A 16,412-nucleotide genomic window follows, 5' to 3' on the forward strand; every position below is an offset into this window, starting at 1 on the left:
ATTAGGCAGGTCCTGGCACTCTAGATTGTAGTAATTATTCTTTCAGTTGCCCTTCAAGTAAAATTTCAATAGTATAAACCAGTGGTTCTCAAACTCTGTCCTCAGGACCCCACACTGGTCACATGTTCCAGCTCATCTAGCAGGTGCACAGGTGTAGTCATTACTCACACATTTTAAAAGCGCTAATTATTTCACTTGTGATTCTATGAGGAGACCTGGAAAACATGCACTGTTTGGGGTCTTGAGGACCGAGTTTGAGAACCTGTGGTATACTGCTGTGGCACTCAGAAATAATACACATTTCACACAAGTAATCAAAAACGAATTCTGGCATGTATAAACACTGAAGCGTTAGAACTTGCGTTTGACTACATATGTGTTTTTATATTGTGTGTGTGTGTGTGTGTGTGCGCGATTTAAACATTTTGCTTCACCTGCCCATAAGATCTCCTTCCTGTCCTCAGTAGTCTGCATGAGGTGCTTCATTGCTACAAGACGGCTGTAAGTTTTCAACCCATTACTTTTCACAGAAAAAAATATTTTTTGTTTATTTTTGTATCTGAAATTCAAATTATTTTTCAGTTTTTGGAAGACTATTATATACATAGATATGTAGAGAAGGAGATATTGTGTAATGTACACTGAGTGGCCAAATTATTATGACCACCGGGTTAGTACCTTTAGGCCACCTTTTGCCCTTACTATAGCTTGAATTCTTCTTGGCATGGATTCTACAAATTGCCCACATGAATCAAAGAGCCCAGACACTCCCATGTAAACATGCTCCATATTATGATGTTTCCTCAACCAGCCTGAAGAGTTATGACTATGAAAGAAGTATCCATGCTATGTGCTGTTGTCTCAATATCCTCACCCTATCATCTGCATGGCGTAATTGCAAACGTGATTTGTCAGATCATTTACTGTCCAATTCCTATGTTCATGAGCAAACTGGAGGCATTTCATCCTGTTTGCAGCATGTAGCAATGGCGTACGCACAGGCCTGCTCTGCTTCTGTAGCTCATACTATGTAATGTGCTGTGTACTGTTCGTTGTCAGATTGCGTTGTTTATTATTTCACGAGTGATAGACTTTTAGTCTCTGCATACCTTTCTTCTGTTCTTATACAGATTCATACATCCTATGTCGGTATTATCTGCGATATAGCTACTTTGCATAAAATCGCATGGTGGTCATAATAATTTGGCCGCTTAGTGTATGGGTCATTCCATGCCAAATCATCACAAGTAAAGTAACTTTTCAACCCAATCGTCTCAGATTTTCATTAAATTTGGTAGGATGATAGATGTCATAAAGTAACTTTCATATGTAAAATTTTATGCCTCAGTGATACACAGTGTTCATGCTACAGGGTTGCAAACATGACAAAAAATTTAAAATTTATGTTTGCAAGGTCAACTAAAGCGAATCATAACTTAACTTCAAAACAAGACCAACATGAAAGTTCTACCACAATAATTTTCGTAAAAAAATAAGTGTTATATTTAATTATTCAATTCTACATTTCAAGGTCACATGATTTGACCTTTCACCTCGAATATCTAATAAAAAAAAGTGTGTTTCATTTTTTTTTGTACATTAAGTAGGTTATACACTTAAATACAATCTCTTTGGTATAAGTTTCATTTTGGGAACAGGAGTAAAAAATATTAAGTACGGCAGTTCAACCCATCTTGCACTAACCATGCAACTGGCAAGTTCAGACTTGTCTTGTAGTGTCTCTCTCTGTGTTCTAGGGATGGCCATCGGTAGTTTTCCATTGATGGTACAATAGCAAACTGGTGAACCATCGATGGTTTGCATCACTTGATGGCCTCTGCTACCGTGTGTCTGGCAAGCCACGGGCTAATAAAGAGACAGGTGGCGGGGCTTAGTGGACAGACAGGGTGCGAAGCTCTGTCATGAGCAGAAAAAAAAAATCGGGTTCCACTTTGCCATCGATGGCAGAAAAGAATTGTCTCTCTAACATCGATGGCAAAACCATTGTCCATCGATAGTAAATCATCGATGTTTGTAAACGGTTGATGGTCAATAGCCATCCCTACTGTGTTCTTCTCACTCTGGCTGCAGCTTCCGCATAGAGAACTAGCAATCCGATGTCATATGCAATCTTCCTTGATTCTCTCCGGCAGCTGAAGTGAACAACGTGCAGCAAAAGCTGCACGATGTTCACCCAATCTAAAGTGCACGATCTAATGATTTGCATATTCATTAGATCGAGTGCCATATGACACAGATGCAGGCTCGGATCTGGAAGATCCGTGCTTTATGCATTAGTGTCAGCGACACAGAAGCACAGACGGGATCAGTGAAACCCATCTGTGCTGCTGCGGTTAACCAAGAGCCCCCACCCCCCCCCCCCCAAAAAAAATTTCCTGTGTTACAAAAACAACAAAAAAAGGTGCTACGTGCATCAACTTTTGATCTTACTTTCTTAGGGACAGATTGGGAAATCTCCAGTGTTTAACGTATGGATGAAAGAGGAAAACTATATATTTTTATACTTGTGTTAAAGCCTTTTCTCTGAATCTGTATGCTTTTGTTCTGTATCCTTTTTCTCCTTAAGGTTGTAGTTTAAATTGGTGCTTGTTGTCATCTTCTCGTTTGTTTTCCTCTAAGTACTGAAGACCTGGAAGTTTAAGGGGATTTAGTGGGGGTGGAATTTCAACTCCATTTCAGCACATTTTAAAGTGACTAAATCCCACTGTTCGTCCTCAATGCCCTTCGGTTTTTACAGTGTCACCAAATGGACTTTGAGAAAAGGAGATTAACGCAAGTATAAAAATATCTTCTGTTACCATGGTTTTGGAGTGGGTTGTGTGTACCCTGGAGCTTCCTTTCAAAGTTTTAAAACTTGTACAGAACAAGCTGCTTTCTAGCTATCTATGCATCATTTCCATACTTATGGGACATACATGATCAACGAGCTACATTTAACTACATATAAAACAAAATTGTTTTATTTCAGTAATTAAACCTAGAATGTGACTTGTCGCCATGAAAATCCAACTTATACAATTCAAAATACTTTATTGTTGTCTTATGTGTTGTTGTTAGTGATCAGAGTGAGGGGATTTTTGTTCTTTAATACTAAACAACTCTCTTTTGGGAAACTAGGTAGCCTTACCATAACATTACATGTAATGAGAATACCTTGCTCACATGGACTATTCATTATTATTATTATTTATTTTTTTTATTGAAAATTTTCTCCCCTTCAGTTCCTGAATTTCTGGTCAAAACATGATACTTTGGAACTTGAAAACCCATCTCTAACCTCCACGCCAGTCTGTAGCCAAAAAGTTGTGGTTACTACACCTCTCCACCGGGACAAAACACCATTGTTGCAGAAGAATTCCGCGTAGGTTTTTTTCTCCTTTTTCTTCTTAACCCTTTGATTACCTTTACTGTTTACTTCTCATCATGCACATCCACTGCAAGGTTTGTGATAGCAGCCATGGTTGCTCTCGCTCAAAATGTGTAATGTAGCCCAAACATCAAAAATCTTATCAGCACAATGCTGCGTTGATTGTGCAAAAAAGTTGTCAAAATTCAACATGTTGTAGATCCTCGATTCACCGATTTCGACCCAAAAGTAATCGAAATTGTCAAGTCCGATTTCTAACATGCTGGATATTTTTGATAGGTGGTGGAATGGGGATCGGGGAATCGTGAAATTGATATATGGGCCTCTTAAATCTAGAAAACATAAATTTTAACTCTTGAATGCCTTTACTTTTTAGTTTTTTTACTCTCCTTTTAATATTAGCATAATTGAGTCCTTGTTTTTGGACGTATTAAACTGTATTGCGGCTATTCAGAACTAAGCTTCAGCCTCATTTTATTTATAACTGAAACTGTAATCCAGCTAAACCGTATGTTAGATATTGTACCCTGATATCATTGTAATAAGAAGTCCTATGTTGAGTCATAGCTTAAAGCGAGGTTGCATTTTGTTCCAAATCCAGAAATTTCCTGGAGCTTTCAAGCTTTTCACATGATATAAATCATGGTTGTAGATGCCGTCACAGATGTAATGGTAATAAGTGCTTTATGAATTCTCCAGTCAGAGTATTGTTTTGAATATTGCTCATATTTATACAGTGATATTCTCTTTACTGCTATCATTTTAGTTTTGTCACTCCAAATCGAAAATATGCATGGGAGAATGCACCCCACACACCCACACCATTTAAAAATGCATTGGAAAAGTTTGGGTCATTGAAGCCATTGGTAAGTATAATCATATCTATCCTATCTATCTACGTTTTGCGGTAATAGTTGTCCAGAGATGACTAGTTGGTTGACAGGTTGCCGGTTTTGTCTTGGTAAGGATAGAAATACGAGGGTTGTTCAAAAAGTAATGCCTAAATGCTCACAACTAAAAAATTTTATTATAGATACAGATTTGAAAATTTGCAGTAAAATACTTTGAAGTCTTAGTAACAGAATGCCTCTACTCAAAATATTCACCATCTGCACTCAAACATTTTCTCCACCTCTCAACCCAAGCTGTGAATCCACTTTGGAAAAATTTCTAGTGGTTGGTGTTTGACCCTGGCACGTATGATGAGTTTAACAATCTCTAGGTCTCTAAAATGTTAACCCCGGAGACAGTATTTGAGAGGGCCAAACAGATGAAAGTCAGAAGGGGCCAAATCAGGACTCTATGGTGGATGTGGCATTATTGCCCACACCCATTTTGGCAAAGGCCGCAGATATTGCCAGCGAAGTGTGAGGACTGGTATTGTCGTGGTGTAAAATGATATTTGACAGTGGAATTGTTTAAATTTTTTTGCGGATGGCTTCTTTCAGCTTGTTAAATGTAATAATGTATCGATCACTGTTGATTGATTGGTTTGGTTCCAAGTAATCGATGAGAATAACACCTCAGCAATCACAGAAGAATGTGGCCATAACTTTGTTTACGGATCGCTGTGATTTAAACTTTTTTGGCCTAGGTGAACTTGGGTGTTTCCATTGTTTTGATTGGGCCTTTGTTTCTGGGTCATAAAGGAATACCCAGGTCTCATCTCCTGTAATTACGTTTTTCAAAAACGTCTTAGGGTAGGCTTCAAAGTTAGTCAAAAGGTCATTGCACACTTCCACCCTCTGGGCCTTATGATCCCTGGTTAATTGCTTTGGAACCCATTTACCACACACTTTACGATATCCCAAATCATTGATTAGTGTTTCTACAGTGCCATGGCTACATTCAAGTTCATCACTGATATCTCTGATGGTCAGACGACGGTCTTTCTGAATCATGGCATCAACTTTGTGTTGGTTCTCTGCTGTCACTGCAGTTGATGGTCAGCCACCACAAGGTTTGTCGCACATGGATGATTCTCCCGATTGAAAAAACTTCATCCACCTTCTGACATTGCTAATTTTTCAGTCTTCTGTGGATTTCTGTAGCACTCAGCCTTTTTTTTCCCAGAAATTCAATGATGGCTCTTTGTTTCATCTTGGATTCCATGGTATTTCTTGGACTACCTAAACAAAAATACATATATAGCTAGCAGACATATTAAACTACAAACTGACAACGTTTCAAATAATGTTGCATATTATTTTAGTTATGAGCATTTAGGCATTACTTTTTGGACAACCCTCGTACTATGTTATATTAGAAGTACTTAAGCATTGTGCTGAGAGCAGAATGTGTCATATTAATACTCTCATCGAGTATTGTATTCCATGTATCCTCAAGCAGATTATGAGGGAATTCAATTAGGTCCAATTATCTCGCATGCGAGGAGGACGAGTTGCCGTTGCGACGGTGTGTAAACGCCAGCAACGACATTGGTACTCGTCTCTTTCACTGCTTGGACCCCTTTGCTAGCTGTCCTTTGGGGCTGTGAACAAAAATCTGCGAGTCCAAAGGTACTAGCATGAAGTCACACTTGCGTGTGTGAAATAAATGCACCTAATTGAATTACCCCCTACATTTCCATCTGAAGTGCGGTGGGTTATATGTTAAATGTCACCAGGTGTGTTCTTTAGATTCCACTAGGTCCTCTAAAATTTCCTCAAGTAGAGCTATATTCACCTTGGGTTATCAGGTCATCTAGTCACCTGGAGGGTTCCCTTAGAAGTTGTGCTCGCTACTGGCCATAGACTTCTCATGCTATTAGGCAGCCATGAAAGGCAGGAAATTTTGGTCAGCTGTAGGACCACTTTTGGCTATAGACTTTTTTGAGTTACCCTTTATTGCCTCACGAATGGGTGCCCAGTTTTGTCCAGTGACACTATACAAGCTTGATGGATCCACTCTCCGCAGTGCATCTGCTGCAGTTTGAGTACTTGAAGAATGCTTAATAGCAACACTCTATTCTTAAAAGTTACTTTGATAAAGAGATTGATGCCAAACTCTCAATGCTACTGTGTACCATCTGTTAATACATAAGGCTGTCTTAGGATGACCACCTATGCACAAAGCTTTGCAGAAGCCCAGTATCCTCACAACCATGACTTGGCATGCTTTAGTCACTTTAGTCAAATGATGCGCTACATCAAATCTACACATGTCCTTGTCTACACTGTCTGCTCCTTACATGAACTACTGTGAATGTATTAAACCTGTCATTTTGTAAGTGTCGCAATGCAGTTGAGTAAAGTTTAGTTTTAATTTTTATGACATTGTTAGCCCTTAGATGTGGAAGCAATACATTTTTTTCTTCTTCAGGGACCTTAGGTATCCTCAGGGATACCATGGGGATAATGGGGTTGGAGTGACCCAGGCTCCAAACAGTTAAGCTTTCAGCTCCCAGGATGCCTCTGGTCCTCCTCCTTATATACCCGGCCGCAGACATTCAGTTGTTCGTTTGGTGCTGCAGGATTCAGACGCACCATTGTAAAGGGACTGCTCAGGCAGTCCCAAGCTTTTTATTTTATGTTTTATGTTATTTTTATATGTTTTTGAGTTAGCAGTGCTGAGCGTTTGTATTAACACGCATGCACTGAGACTCCATCTACCTCCACCTGGCCGCAACACCAGTAACCTCTCTGGTGATTTCGGCTGGTCACAGCAGAGCTTGCTAGCAGCGATGCTGGGGCCTGAATTGCAACCGGATGCATGGAGATGTCAGGTAAGGTGATTCTTCGCTTACGGGGAATTGCGCTCGGCAGTCCTTGCTTCCGGCGCTGGAGACATACCGGAAACCGCTGCATTGACGTCCAACAGCAGACGCTTCTGCTGCCGTAAGGCCAGCATGCCTGGTCGTTTGATGCAGTTCTCCCCCAGCAGCTCCTCCCCTGGCGCATATCCATAAAAGGTTTTTGCGCATCTGGGTCACTCCTACCCTCCTCGTGTAAATGAGACGCTCACAGTCCATTTACATGCTGAAGCGATTTGGTCTCGTGGTTTTTGGGCCAGTCTCCCTTTATGCCTCTCCCTCGGGTTAGGTGCTCTATATACTACCAAGCCTTGTGTTTGAGTAGTTGATTCAGAGTCTATTGTAACTAAATTACATATGCATTGTATGTGTCTGTTTGCTTGCTGTGTGTTGATAATGCCTTTTATTTCTGACTCAGTTATAACTATCACTGTTTTCTCCTTCAGGGTCCATAGGGCTCCACATGGAGACCTTGGGGTGTAGGTGGTGGTTGAGGACCGGGCACCACGCAGTTAAAGCTTTCAGCTCCCCGGATGCTTTGGTCCAACCCCCTATACCTCTAGTTTTGTCGGTGCCCGGCCGGAGTCTGATTACCATTATGCATTCGGCTGCTTAGGCAGTCCAATTAGCTTTTATTTTATGATTTGTTTATGTTATATTTTCCTGCTGAGCGTGCGGCAGCAGACTGTCCACAGGACGTCTGCGGTGCCACTCTGTCACCTCTCAAGGACACCGCAACGCCAGCCTCGGCTGGGGATTCCGGCGGGCATCCCGGGGTCCTCGCTAGCCGGCCCCGCGGATGGACCCAGACTGCAGCCCGGACGCAAGGGGACAAGTAAGGCGGATAGACCTGAGGCGCTGAGAATGGACACAGGCTTGGTCCAAAGTGATCCACTAGACCACCAGGGTACATATGGAGCTGGAATCCAGCGTTCCGATGGTTAAAAATCAGCATGGGGAGGTCAGCGTTCCCCATTAAAGTGGCCCCTCAGCTTAAGGCACCATTCCTCTGAGGTCTCGCTTCCCTGAACTGCTCTCCTCCGACCACGCCCCTTCAGAGGTCTCCAGCGGCCATTTTCTCCAGGCTCAGCCACAGCTCTCTCAGGGAAACCAGGGTCCAGTCCCCCTACATACCTCTCCCTGGAGTCAAGTTATGTAGTGCTATAGCCTACCAGATGTTGAGTCACTAACCACAGAATCTGTTTAGTTGATTGTAGTGCCCTTCTGTAGTTATATGGTATTTCTGCATTGTATGTGACTTATTCTATTAGTTTATTGCTCTATACTGTCAGTATGTATTTTCTTTTTTTTTTTTTGCTTTCTTTGCACTAACATACAGGTGTAATCAGGGTTTTTCCAGTGCATCACATCTCTACAACAAATGTATTTTTGAGAGTTGTCACATACAGTTGGTTACTGCACTGTCCCATATTTGTGCTTTGCGCTCCTGCAGCTTGCCCAAGCATAAGACAGGATCAGTATATTGCTTTCGCATCCTACATACCCAGTGCCATATTGTGTGCTATACTACGCTACAGCTATGTCTAGCAAAGGCAAGAGTAGCAAGCATGCATCTGCACCCATACTGCTATCATGCAAATTATGTGCTTCAGGCTTAAGTGAGGATGATTTGATTCAAGATGGGTTATGTGCTATACTCCACCAGGCCAATCAGACTCCCCAGCTCCTGCACAAGAGCCCCCCTGGACTTCATTTTTCAGGTGCTGGCTGCTATTGCAGACCGCCTGGCGGTACTGGCTGTAATTCTCCATATGGGGTTACCACAACTGGCGTAATTCCCTCTGTGGGTTTGCCACAACAGGTTCAGGCAATACAGGTACCTCCTGTGCCCCTTCCATGGGTTGACCTACTCTCTAGCTCAGTACAATCTAGTAGTGGCTACCTCTACAGCCTTTCAAACTATGTTGCAAGGTGAGAAGCCCCTACCCCAGTGGTTCTCAAAGTGTGCGCTGTGGCACTCTGGGGTGCCTCAGGACACTTGCAGGGGTGCCTCAGGTTGGTGGTCCAGCACCATATCAAATTATTTGTGGCCAATGCAATGTAAATATGGCGACACACAGAAGCTCAAAACTGTCTAACACAACATAACTGAACCTAAGGATGACCGGTAAGCACAATATGCTTCACTTTCTTTACTAAAAAAAAAAATTCTGAATTTCTCAATAACAATCATTTGGCTTAGGGGTGCCGTGAAACCAATGCTGTTACTCTAGGGTGCCGTGATTCAAAAAAAGTTTGGGAACCTCTGCCCTACCCAGTAAGCCTTTTAAGCGTCCTGTGTTATCAGTCCACGCAGCTCTCAGATTCTGAAGTGTCATCTCAGGAGGCAGAAGATGCTGATCTCTCTAACACTGACTCCCCTCTGGGGGAGGACGAGTCAGTCTAAAATTAATATTCCTGCCTTGGTGCGAGCTGTTAGATCCCTCTTACTCATAGAAGATGACGAGCCAGCCCCTAAATCTAAGCACCCACTGTTTAAACGACAGAAAGTGGCTTCAGCAGAGTTCTCTCTATCGGATCAACTAGCTGAACACATGGCTGCATCCTGGCAGATGCCTGGTGAGAGGTTTCAGCCCCAAGAACGTCTGATCTCCTGCAGCTCATTGTTCAAAATGGGAAACTTCCCCTGCAGTAGATTCACATGTTACGCGTTTAATTAAAAGCGCTACTTTACCTATCCCTACAGTAACCTCTTTGAAGGATCCTACGGATAGAAAAGTCTAATCTTGCTTTAAGTCGATATACTCTTTCAGGAGCTGTTGCCCGTCCGACCATAACTATTGTATGGGTGGCTAAAGCTATAGAGAGCTGGGCTGACGCACTTGACTCTCTTCCATCAGATGTCTTTCGTCGCTCACATACAAGATCCAGCTTCCTATATTGGAGAAGCGATGTTGGATGCCAGAGTCTCGGCCGCGACATGTCAGTCTGTCGTACTCTGTGGCTACGCTCATGGAAGACAGATGTGGATTCCAAGAAAGGCCTAGAAGTGTTACCCTACAACGGAGAGATCTTGTTTTGCCCAGACCTTGACAAGATTGTAACCACTTTGGCAGCATCAAAAACTGCATTTCTGCCTTCAGCAACTTCTGCTACAAAGCCTAGAACTACATCTTTTAAGTCCTTTCATTCTCACAGAAAGCTTAAAGGTCAGTCCGTTCCTAGGCAATCGGCTTTCACTAGGGCTGCCAAGCCCGGGACCAAGCAGGCCTGGACCACCAGATGCCCTGCTTCAAAACACGAGGATAAGCCCTCAGCCTGACGGGACGTGCCTCCCTCTGGGGGATCCCAGAGTGGGAGACTGACTACTTCAGTTTGCGTAGTGCTGGTGTCAAACCACCACGGATGCTTGGGTAAGAGAAGTGGTCTCTCACGGGTAGGCCCTCTCATTTCTTTTACTGCCTCCCCACCAGTTTTTCTACACAGGCCCTCTTTCAGACCCGAACAAGGCCCTAAAATCCAGAAAGCCATACAGTCCTTGCTGCAGGCAGCGGTAATTGTGCCAGTCCCGCTATTTCAGCGGGGGACAGATTATTATTCTACTCTTTCTGGTTCAGAATCTGAATTGGTCTCATCGGCCTATTCTCAACCTCAAATCCCTGAACAAATTCCTCAGGTCACCCAGGTTCAGGATGGAAACCCTACGCTCTATCATCCTAGCTATGGAGCCTGGTGACTTTATGGTATCGCTGGATATTCAGGACGTGTACCTATATGTACCTATAGCGCCCTCACAGCAGTGATCTCTCCGGTTTGCTATACTACAGCAACACTTCCAATTTCAGGCTCTGCCCTTTGGACTATCCACAGCTCCACGGGTGTCTACCAAAATGATCGCTATCATGGCGGCCCACCTGCGTGGTCAGGGTGTCCGACTGCTACCATATCTGGACGACCTCCTGCTCTTAGCAGTATTCCCAGAAGTGCTTCACCGCCATCTGCAGCTAACCATTTATTTCCTTCACCAGCACGGATGGTTAATCAACTGGAAAAAGTCCTCCCTGAATCCCTCACAGAGAGTGATTCATCTGGGAGCCCTGCTGGATTCTCAGGATCAGATAATCTTTCCGACATCAGACAAGATCTCCACACTTCAACTACGAGTGCGCAGATGACTCCACAGTCGCCGGGTGTCGATCCACTCAGCAATGCAGGTTCTGGGATCCATGGTGTCCACCTTCGACATGGTGGAGTATGCTCCGTTCCACTCCAGGTCTTTGCAAAGGCTGATCCTCTCCAGGTGGAACAGGTTACCCCATCGGATCAAAGCTCAGACGATGGTACTCTCTCCGGAGGTGCGTCTGTCCCTATCTTGGTGGCTACAGACATCTAATCTAACAAAGGGTCGCCCCTTTTGGATCCTGGACTGGGTTCTCCTAACAGACACCAGTCTCCGGGGTTGGGGTGCAGTGACCAGTCCACACTCCTTTCAGGGCCGCTGGACATCTGTCGATTCAACCCAGCCAATCAACATATTGGGACTTCGAGCTGTCTACAGGGCCCTCATACTGACCCAGGACATACTTCATGGATAACCTGTACAGGTACAGTCCGAAAATGCCACAACAGTGACTTACATCAACCATCAAGGAGTTACTCTAAGTCGGGCAGCAATGACCAAAGTGTCATGCATTCTGACACTGGCAGAGGGCCACCTCCCGGCCATGTCTGCGGTGTTCATTCTGGGAGTTTTCATTTGGAAAGCAGACTTCCTCAGCCGTCACAACGTGCATTCCCGGGAATGGTCTCTTCACCAAGAGGTTTTTCAACTCCTAGTGAGCAGATGGGGCCTCCCAGAGGTTGACCTCATGGCCTCCCGACACAATCACAAACTGCCGGTGTACGGGTCCAGAACAAGGGATGCCAAGGCACCCTTTGTAAACGCATTATCGGTGAAGTGGACCTTCCAGTTTGCGTATCTATTCCCTCCAGTCTTCCTTTTTCCTCTAATTCTTCGGAAATTCAAACAAGACGGAGGCACTGTCCTGCTGCTGGCTCCAGCTTGGCCCAGACGTCATTGGTACTCAGATCTTCAGAGTCTCTCCATCGACACTCTGTTCCTGCTGCCTCGATGACCGGACCTGTTGTCTCAGGGTCTTTGCCTTTACATTGACCTGAGTCGTCTGTCTTTGACGGCGTGGCTTTTTAGACATTCCTCCTGAGGTCCAAAGCATTCTGTAGCTCTGTAGTCTAAACTATGCTCAGAGCTCGTAAGTCAGCCTCTGCTCAGATCTACCACAGAGTGTTGCATTCATATTTCCAATGGTGTCGTACCAGAAGCTACGATTCCCAAGTGTTTAGGATTTCCAGAGTCCTGGCCTTCCTTCAAGCTGGATTAGAGCTTTGACTCCGCCTGGCCTCACTGAAAGTGCATGTCTCTGCTCTATCCATTTGGTTCCAGCGTAGACTTGCTCCACTTCCGGATGTCCACACCTTCCTTCCTTCAGGGTGTCTTCCGTATACAACCTCCCTTTGTCCCTCCAGTGGCTCCATGGGATTTGTCAGTAGTGCTTCATGCCCTCCAGGGTCCTCCATTTGAACCCTGGATTCTGTGGAACTCAAGTGGCTCACAGCAGACTTTTTCTTCTGGCTATGGCTTCCGCCAGAAGGGTGTAAGATTTAGGGGCACTCTCCTGACTCCGCATTTCTGATATTTCATCAGGACAGGACTGTGCTTTGGACTCTCCGTGATTTCTTTTCAAATGTTGTTACTAGTTTCCACATTAATAAGGAAATTGTAGTCCCGGCCTTTCAATCACCAGACCCATTGGCAGGTGAGGCCTCCTTGGATGTGGTCCGTGGCCTCAGGATATACGTGGACCGTGCCAGTTCCCTTTGAAGATCAGACTCCTTATTTGTGCTCTATGGATTTCACAAGAAGGGATGGCCAGCCAACAAACAGACATTGGCTAGATGGCTTCGCATGACTATCTCACAGGCTTACACGCAGGCAGCCCTTCCTGTACCGACTACTGTTACTGCTCATTCTACTTGCTCTGTTGGTCCTTCGTGGGCAGCTCGCCTTGGCGCCTCAGCTGAACAGCTTTGTAAGGTGGCCACGTGGTCCTCTGTCCATACATTTCTGAGGTTTTATGCCTTTGATACATTTGCCTCTCAGGATGCTTCATTTAGGCGCCTGATTCTCCTCTCAGCACAGGACCGTCCCCACCCTTAAATTACTGGTTTGGGACATCCCCAAGGTCTCCCTGTAGGACCCTATGGACCCTGAAAAGAAAGTGAGTTCTGGTAAAACTTACCTTTTGTTAACTCTTTCTTCGAAGTCCATAGGGCACTCGCCCTGACGCACCTGGCTTCATATGGGCTATGTTTCTGGTCACCAGTTCCCCCGTCTCCTTCTCCTTGAGAGTGTGATTCTTGTATGTACCAGTCTTCCTTCTCTCTTCTCCTCCGGCCTTTGGTTTGTCACGAACTGAGGTGCCTCGGGTTCAGGGTATAGGGGGATGGACTGGTGCATCCAAGAAACTGAAAGCTTTAACTGCGTGGTGCCCGGTCCTAAACCACCACCTACACCCCACGGTCTCCCTGTGGACCCTATGTACTTCGAATAAAGAGTTAACAAAGGTAAGTTTTACCATAACTCTCATTCCTCCTCATCACTCTGGTACAGGTGGATGGGGAGGGGGGCTTTCTGTGTACTTCATATATCCTAGTATTTGTAAAGGCTGTTGCATTGCATTGTTACCTTTTATTATGGAATATGCAAAAGGTAAAGGGAAACAGGAGGTTGAGGCCTCTGTGCTGGTTTCAGGTAAATCCTGTTTAGCAGGCTTGTCCCCTCAGGACTTTATACAGGATAGTTGGTGTGCTGTCTGTTATAAAGAACCACATCACCAGTCCAGTCTACCAGCCCAGGTATAGGAGCCATCTTGGGTGCCTCCTTTTCCCAGGTGATGATGCAGTGGATCATTTGGCTACTCCTACACTGCCTCCTTTTAATGGGATACTCTCAGAATGCTATGTTTGTCCCTCCTACTGTATACATCCTTCCTGGTTGGATGTTTATACTCACTCAGGTCAGAGTATGGCCACTGTTACGAACAGACCGGTAGGCGCTACGGTCCATAAGCGGATGTTAGTTTTTTATGTCTGCTCAGTGTGTAGATTCAGACGCATCATCGGAGGAATCAGATGATACGCCGGGTTCTTCTCCCGAGTCTAGCTCGGGAGAGGACGACCATCCTTCTATAGTGGATGTCTTTTTTTTTTTTTTTTTGAGGGTGGTCAAATCAATCCTAAGTATATAGGATGATGTGCAGGCTCCTAGAAAGAAGGCTCCAGTATCTAAACACCAGAAGATGTTAAAGCCTGAGTTTCCTAAATCTGAGGGGTGGGTGGTGGTCCGCTCACTGATTGAAGAGGCATGGAGTAACCCGGATCAACGGAAAGATTTGCATCTTTGTATCCTTTCCCAGCTACTGAATGTACTAAGTGGGAAGTCCCTCCTACCGTGGATTCTCAGGTGACACCTAGTCAAGAACGCTACGTTGCTTATTCGGTCAGAATCTCCTCTTAAAGATCCTACAGATTAGAAAAATTGAAACCTGTCATAAAGCAGTATTTTCATCATATAGAGCTGTTACTCGACCAGCTATGGCTGGGGCAGGGCTATTGAAGAATGGATGAGGGCATTGGAGGATACTCTACCAAATGCTACCAGAGAACAGCTGACTTATGTCTCCAGATACGGGAATCTGGCCCTATTTTGGAGAAGCTGTTAACAGATGCTGGGCTCCTTGCTTCTAGAGCATTGTCAGCCTCTGTTGTGGTTTGTAGAGCCTTTTTGGTTAAGGTCCTGGAAGTCAGATACGGGGCAAAGAAGGCTTTGGAATCCTTACTTTGGAAATATACTTTTTTGAGCAGAATTAGATAAGATACTGGCTACTCTGGCAGCTTCAAATTCTGCAGGTCTGCCATCAACAGCTAAATTAAAGTCTAGGAAGTCTTTGCAGGACCGCCAAGCAAGCTAAGAGGTTCTGGTCTGCCAGATGTCCGGCTTCTAAGCCAGACGACAAACCCTCTGCCTGATGGAGTGGGCCTCCTCCTGGGGGACCCCAGGACGGGAGGCCGACTTCTTCAATTGCGGCCTACTGGCATCAAATAACTACAAACTCCTGGGTCTGAGAAGTGGTTTTTCAAGGGTATGCTCTCACTTTTCTGAGACATCCTCCCTAAACGTTTTTTGCACTAACTCCTCCATCGGAGTCCATTAGGAACTTGGCCCTACAGAAGGCCATTTTGCTCCCTGCTGCATGCAGGGGTGATTAATCCCGGTTCCTGTGGTTCAACAGGGAAAGGATTATTCCAATTTATGTTTGGTTCAGAAACAGAATGGGTCTCATCGCCCTATTCTAAATCTGTAAATCCTCAACAGGGTTATCTGTGTACTCAAGTTCCATATGGAAACTCTTTGATCTATGGGGATTTTGTTTGGCTTCTCTGGACATTCAGGGTGCGTACTTCCATGTGCCGAATAAGCCATCTCACCAACAATTTCTATGGGTTGCTGTCGTAAAACATTACCAATTTTAGGCACTGCACTTTGGATTCTCGACAGCCCCGCGGGTCTTCACCGACATAATGGCGGTGATGCCGGCCTGCTTCAGGGAATCCGAATACGGCCAAACCTGGGCGGGTCTTCTGATGACAGTCTCCAGCGATTCTACAACACCATCTCCAACTCTCATGGCCTGCCTACAGAAGCACAGCTGGATAATTGATTAGAACAGAGGTTCCCAAAAGTGGTCGTCAAGGCACCCCAACAGTTCAGGTTTTAGCGATATCCTTGGTAGAGCACAGGTGGTTAAATCAAATTGACTGACTGAGGTACTAATTAAGTCACCTGTGCTCAACCAGGATATCTCTGAAACCTAAACTGTTGGGGAGCCTTGAGGACTGTGGTTGGGAGCCTCTGGATTAGAAGAAATCTTCTGTCTCCAATACAACGGATGGTACATCTGGGGGCCTTCTGGATTATCTGGCATAAATCGTGTTTCTGCCAGAGGACAAGACACTGGCCCTATCATTGCAAGGTCTTGGGGTAGATGGTATCCACCTTCGACATGGTGGCATATGCTCAGTTCCACTCCAGTTTTTTGCAGCAATTGATTCTCTACAGATGGAACGGACAGTATCATCTAATATGGTACCAGAGGATCCTTTTCACTCCGGAGATAGATAGATATATCTATCTATGTGTATGTATGTGTGCATATGTATGGATATATATATAGA

At 44.7% G+C, this 16,412-nt stretch overlaps 1 protein-coding gene across 1 annotated transcript in view; it reads left to right on the plus strand.

Moving 5' to 3' along the window:
* MYBL2 (MYB proto-oncogene like 2) overlaps nucleotides 1–16,412 on the plus strand; it is an 83,599-nt gene that overhangs the window by 51,179 nt on the left and 16,008 nt on the right. The window contains exons 9-10 of the mRNA XM_088480605.1: nucleotides 3,243–3,382; nucleotides 4,155–4,254. Coding sequence (XP_088336731.1) covers nucleotides 3,243–3,382; nucleotides 4,155–4,254 — 240 coding nt within the window. The remainder of the gene's footprint in view (nucleotides 1–3,242; nucleotides 3,383–4,154; nucleotides 4,255–16,412) is intronic.

Source organism: Taudactylus pleione, unplaced genomic scaffold (assembly GCF_031769625.1).
Source record: "Taudactylus pleione unplaced genomic scaffold, aTauple2 ptg000256l, whole genome shotgun sequence".
In the NCBI taxonomy this organism is placed as follows: domain Eukaryota; kingdom Metazoa; phylum Chordata; class Amphibia; order Anura; family Myobatrachidae; genus Taudactylus; species Taudactylus pleione.